Source organism: Gymnoscopelus braueri, assembly GCF_963280865.1.
Source record: "Gymnoscopelus braueri genome assembly, chromosome: 11".
NCBI classification, from domain to species: domain Eukaryota; kingdom Metazoa; phylum Chordata; class Actinopteri; order Myctophiformes; family Myctophidae; genus Gymnoscopelus; species Gymnoscopelus braueri.
The window spans coordinates 34,941,416-34,946,879 of NC_137613.1; the positions used below are offsets into that span (position 1 = coordinate 34,941,416).

The window sequence follows — 5,464 nt, forward strand, 5'->3', positions numbered from 1 at the left end:
TTTAAAAATGTTCACTCTAGAAATATATATTCAAAGATTCTGAATCAGGTTTATTGTCACATCACAGGTTTACGTAAAAAAAAGTGGGTCTTTTTCATAATTTGTGTCTACATATTTACACTAGTACCTGAGATAAGATATGTGCGTGAAGTGAACATAGCAGCAATGTATACTGTGCATGATATACTTATGGACGTTAGTTAAGGTGCTTAGAAAGAAGAAAAAAAAACAATAAAAGACAAAAGTCAGTGCATTATACACAGGATTAAGGTGCGTGTGTCGACCGCATAATCCACAAAGTAGACTGACACTGATATAGTCCATGAGGAAGAGCAAAGAAAAATAGGGGAAAAAGGAAAACACAGTCACTTGTAGGCTACTTGGTGTAATCCACAGGTGGGTCCATGGAAGAGCTAAATCCAAGTAATTTGCCCCTGGTATAATCCACAGGAAGAAATATAGAAAATAAAGAAACTTAATTTGTTCCAGGGACCCCAGAAGCAAAGACTTTAGTTAAATAGCAGATCTACAAGCGCGGCATGAAAAAGACCCGTTGTGGTCCTCAAGCTCTTTGTCGTCAAGCATTGGGTCCTGGATTGATTGATTGATGTACTTTATTTAGTAAGACATGAGAACATCAGTACATGGAAGTACAAATTCACAATACAAGGTCTACTAAACTGGGAGACTCATTAAGCACTGAGCTTGTTTAAGATGAGATCCCCATGCACACAAATCATGATGACATATAAGAGACAGACAAATATACTGATGTGCCGTACACGGTCTGTCGCTAAGGTTCAATAAACCCTAAAGTCCAGTTTATAGACGACAATACAGAGAACATAATCAACCAGTTAAAAGGGCAATTTATTGATTACATGGGAAGTTCCCTCTATGAAATGTGAATTACACAAACAGCAGATTCAATGATAAAACAAAATACGACCTGATATTTTACGAAGGCAATTCGTTCCACATCTAGGTCTGCATGCAAACAAGCGTTCGGTTGAGCGCCTGGAGAATTCTGACGTTCTTATCTTTAGCATTCAGTATATCAAAAACAGTGGATGGCATGTTCGGCCTTCTAATTGGAGCACAGCTTCTGTGCTCCACACTCTAGAACGTAAAGGTTGACGGCCCAAGGTTTCACAATGGACCATCAACCCCTCCTTGGGTACGAATTTAGTACCCACAACACAAGATTAAAATCTGAACATTACATTATAGCAAGTATCATCTAGTATAACATATGTTAAAAAAAACATTTTGCAGGTCCCATTATTTTTCTTTTATTGAGTCATGTGAACCGAGGAAACCTTCTTTTGAAGGGGAAACTTTGAACTAGGCTTTGGGGCAGTCCCAGCCTACCATCCGGACATGAGCTCTTATTGGGGACAATCACATCATTTTTTCATTTGATTAAACAAGCTTGGGAACTTTGGTGTCCCCTAATATCACGCGTAATATGTGTGTATTGCTAACCTTCAGGATCACAATAGGGGGGCAGTCCCCCTATGTTTGCCTTTACAAGCGACTATTCTAACATGTGGGTATGTGTGTATCCATGTCTTCTGGAGGAGGTTCTTTCCAGTGCCCGAGACCAGGCCCCCCTTTTATATACAGGGGTCCTGCTCCCAGGCTCCAGTCCAATCCATACCCTCCTGGCGGGAGGGGGTTTTCTTTCCGTTGCTGGGGACCAGGGCCCCCTTGACCATATATAGGGGCCCCCATTCCCAGCTCCGGTCAGTTCCGCGCCCTCCTTGATCAACAGTTCAGGGTGCCAGAATGGTGCAAGGAGGTTCTTCGTCGAGTTCAGCATGGGGGCCCAAGTGGCGATACGCTACACTGCCTATGGGGTGTGCATTGGGATTCCTCTGTATTTGCTCCCGTGTCATTCTCCATGTGTGATGGGCAATATATACTACGCTTAGTGTGGCAAATACTGCTAGGGTGATGGCTAGGATTAAATGTCGTGCCTCAATGCTAATATCAAAAAAATTGGGGTCGTTCAGTGGCCTTGGGCAGCATAGGTGTAGGGCCGTGTAAAAATCTCTCTGTTTGTTCTCTCAATACTATATCTGTCACTAAAGAATCCTCCATACCCTCCTTGATATTCATGTGAGCATGGGTTCTTACTGCAGTGGGGTCAATCCAGCCACAAGGTCTACTAAACTGGGAGACTCATTAAGCACTGAGCTTGTTTAAGATGAGATCCCCATGCACACAAATCATGATGACATATAAGAGACAGACAGATATACACACTACTATACAGAATGTCATACAATCAGCTTACAGGTTAATGGTATGAAGAGTGAAAAAAAAATGTACAAGAGAAGAAAAAGAGGGGGGGGGGTAGGTTAAGACTTAGACAGGGGCCATTTTCGAATTGCAGCCTCCTGAAGGTGTATCTTTAGGGCAGTTTTGAATTTACTCCTTTTGGTAGGGCATTCATTTTTGATGAATAGCATGAGAACGAGTTCATTCCCTTTGTTGAGCCAAATCTGGGTTGAACATGATTTGTGGAGCTGCCTCTGGTGTTATGATCGTGGACTTCATTAACATTTAGGAAGTATTTAGACAAATACAGGGGGATCCCAATGTTGTGGTGTATCTTGAAGGCCCATAGCAAGTTGCTGTTCTCTGTCCTCAACCCTAAGCCATCCAATCCTAGCAAAATGAGCAGGGGTTAGATGGGTTTTGTGATTGTGGCCAAGAAGTAGCCTTACTAGTTTGTTTTGGGATTTTGAAAATGAGATATGAAATGAGATATGAAAATAGAATATATCTATGACAGCAGCACTGGCAGTTTAGACTAGAGTACAGTACATTTACCACATCCCAGGTCCCTTTCAAAAATATAAAAAAGTATCAAAACAGACTCAGAGAACTACAGTATGTATAAAAGATTATTATTATGTATTTTTTGTCTTTACATTTCTGCAGTATATTGATCAGTCGGTCCATGATATCAATATAAGGCTCCTAGTGTAAATTAATCTATACCTTATGCCTATGTAAACATTCATGAATTTATCATTGACTTAGAGGGATATTTCACTTTCCCAAACATCATTTTAACATATTTATACTCATTGTGAACACCCCAGACAGTGTTTAAGTTGCTTGACTCAGTATTTAGATCTTTGATATGCGTCCTTCCCATAGTAACTCCATTTTAACCACATTGGATTCATTGAAATCACCAAGCCCTAGTTCTGGTGACAGATAATGTCCCTCTAGCACTTTTTTCAATTATTATAATGTTTTAATCATTTATTTGGAAAATTATTTTTTTCACGTATTAGAAGGACAATATCAGTCACCAGAACCAAGGACGGGTGTTTCCGATGAATCCAACATGCTTAAAATGGAATTTGAAGTTACAATGGGTTTGTATAGGAAGGGGGCGTGTCTAATAAAATGAATATCAATTCAAAATACTGAATCAAGCAACTTAAAAAATTGTCTGGGGTGAAACACGAAAGCCAGAGTAGACGTTAAAATGACCCCACACATTTTTGGAAGGTGAAAAATCCCTTTAACACAAATGCTTTCCATTACATCTGTGTGCGTCTGACAGTACAGTACCATATCTATAAACCACATCCTGTACCAACAGGATACAAAGAAACCACATCCTGTCTACCAACACGATACAAAAGATCCATATCCTGTCTACCAACAGGATATACAAAGAAACCACATCCTGTCTAATCTCTCAAGAACAGATTCTGCTCTGCGTTTGAATCTGTCGGGGGGGGGTTCGTCATATCGCGTACGCACTGGCCTACAAGTGGGCGTGCCTTCAGATCAGGAAGCAGGCCGCGCTTTACCCAATCAAATGTAGTGGGCGGGATTTACGTGTGTACCGATCCTTCCCCACCAGAAACAAACCAAAACTCATTTAACAATAGCGTCCTCGGAGCAGACAAAACCACGGAAAGATATTCACATTTTAACTTGCTCTTTCATCATAGAAACAAGTGGGCTTATAACCAAAACGATCCATATTCTCTGGGAGAAGTGGTGTTAGTGTTCTGTGTAGAAATATTGTTAGTGGGAATGAAAACATAGTCGCACCACCGGAAGTGAAAGGCTGAGGGCAGACCAAAACCCCGGTTTCCTTGCGTACGTGTGCTACGTCAACTTCCTCCCAGAGCCAAGTGAGATAGTCAAAAACAGCAGAGGGCGCTGTTTTTCCTTTTCATTTGGCGATGGGTTCCCAGATTGCATCCTGTCTACCAACAGGCCCCGCAGGGTGTCTCTGGGTCTGTGGCACACGCTGTGATGTTGGCCTCAGCCACCTCCTTACACTTGTATTTAAGTCCTGGGTCCAGCTCTTTCTGCAGGTCCCGTAAGGATGGGTTGTTACAGTCTGTCACAATAAGAGACTCCTGGTTGACCAACACGATATTCAGACTCGTCACTCTGGTGGCGTTGAATTTCTGGACCTCAATGCTGCCAAAGATACTGTTAGCATCGAATGGTGTGGCTATAGACCCGTTGAGCATCGATGTGACATCACCACAGGCAGCTTCTGCAAATCCAGCAGAAGCCCGGTTCCAGAACGAACGGACAGGGTTGTTATAACACTCAGTCCATCCTGGGCACCCACTGGTTAATGTGTCACTGCTGCCCTCCTCTCCGCACCAGGTCAGCCCGTCCAGCACGGAGCCCAGCAGAGAGTCCTCCAGAGTCACATAGCAGTCTTTATTCTCCGTCAATTCATGGACAACATCCTTGGTTTTGCTCCAGAACATCATTTTGTTGCAGGCGGGTTCAAAGGGCGTTACTGAGATAAGAGGGTCATAGGCCTCCATGAGGACGTTGCATGGATCATTGCCCACATAGGCGCTCTCAAATGCACTCCAGACCTGTTCACACTCAATTCTCTTGGGTTTTTGTTTGGCTGTAAACGCTTCGCACCTGGAGGTGAACTGCTCCCTGAAGCCGACCTGTGAGGTGCTGGTGGGGGTCTGCAGTTTGGCTGTAAACGCTTCGCACCTGGAGGTGAACTGCTCCCTGAAGCCGACCTGTGAGGTGCTGGTGGGGGTCTGCAGTCCCAGGGTCAGTCCCAGGACCAGGATAAGCCAGCATCGGCGGCGGGAGGTCCCGGTACAGGTCCCCGTCCCCCTCCTCCGTCCCTGCTGCTCCTTCTTCCCTCCTGGGATCTCTGCGTACTTCTCACGATCCATGGGTAACAGCGTGTACTCTCTGTCAACAATCATGCGACAACCAAAGGGTCTCTCTTTTAAAAAGGCTGTTACCTTGTATCTTTGTTGTAACGATCAGTGATCAGACCCTCTGCGGCGGGTTGAGTTGATGTTTACAAGCCGTTTGGCAACAGTGTGGAGAACGCAGCGTTTGGTACGAGGTCCTGGAGATGATCTCCTGAAAAGAAAAAATTATTGCAATTAAACCACTGAAACAGGAACACAACAGTGTGTGCGTGTGTGTG

At 43.7% G+C, this 5,464-nt stretch overlaps 1 protein-coding gene across 1 annotated transcript; it reads right to left on the minus strand.

Moving 5' to 3' along the window:
- Positions 1-4,242: 4,242 nt before the first annotated feature.
- On the minus strand, positions 4,243-5,234 carry LOC308095601 (ADP-ribosyl cyclase/cyclic ADP-ribose hydrolase 1-like; the record flags this gene model as incomplete). The annotated part of the gene is made up of 1 exon (XM_080442652.1): positions 4,243-5,234. One exon carries the CDS (start codon positions 5,232-5,234, stop codon positions 4,245-4,247), a length of 990 nt encoding a protein of 329 aa, XP_080298778.1. The 3' UTR covers positions 4,243-4,244.
- Between the last annotated feature and the right edge of the window lie 230 nt (positions 5,235-5,464).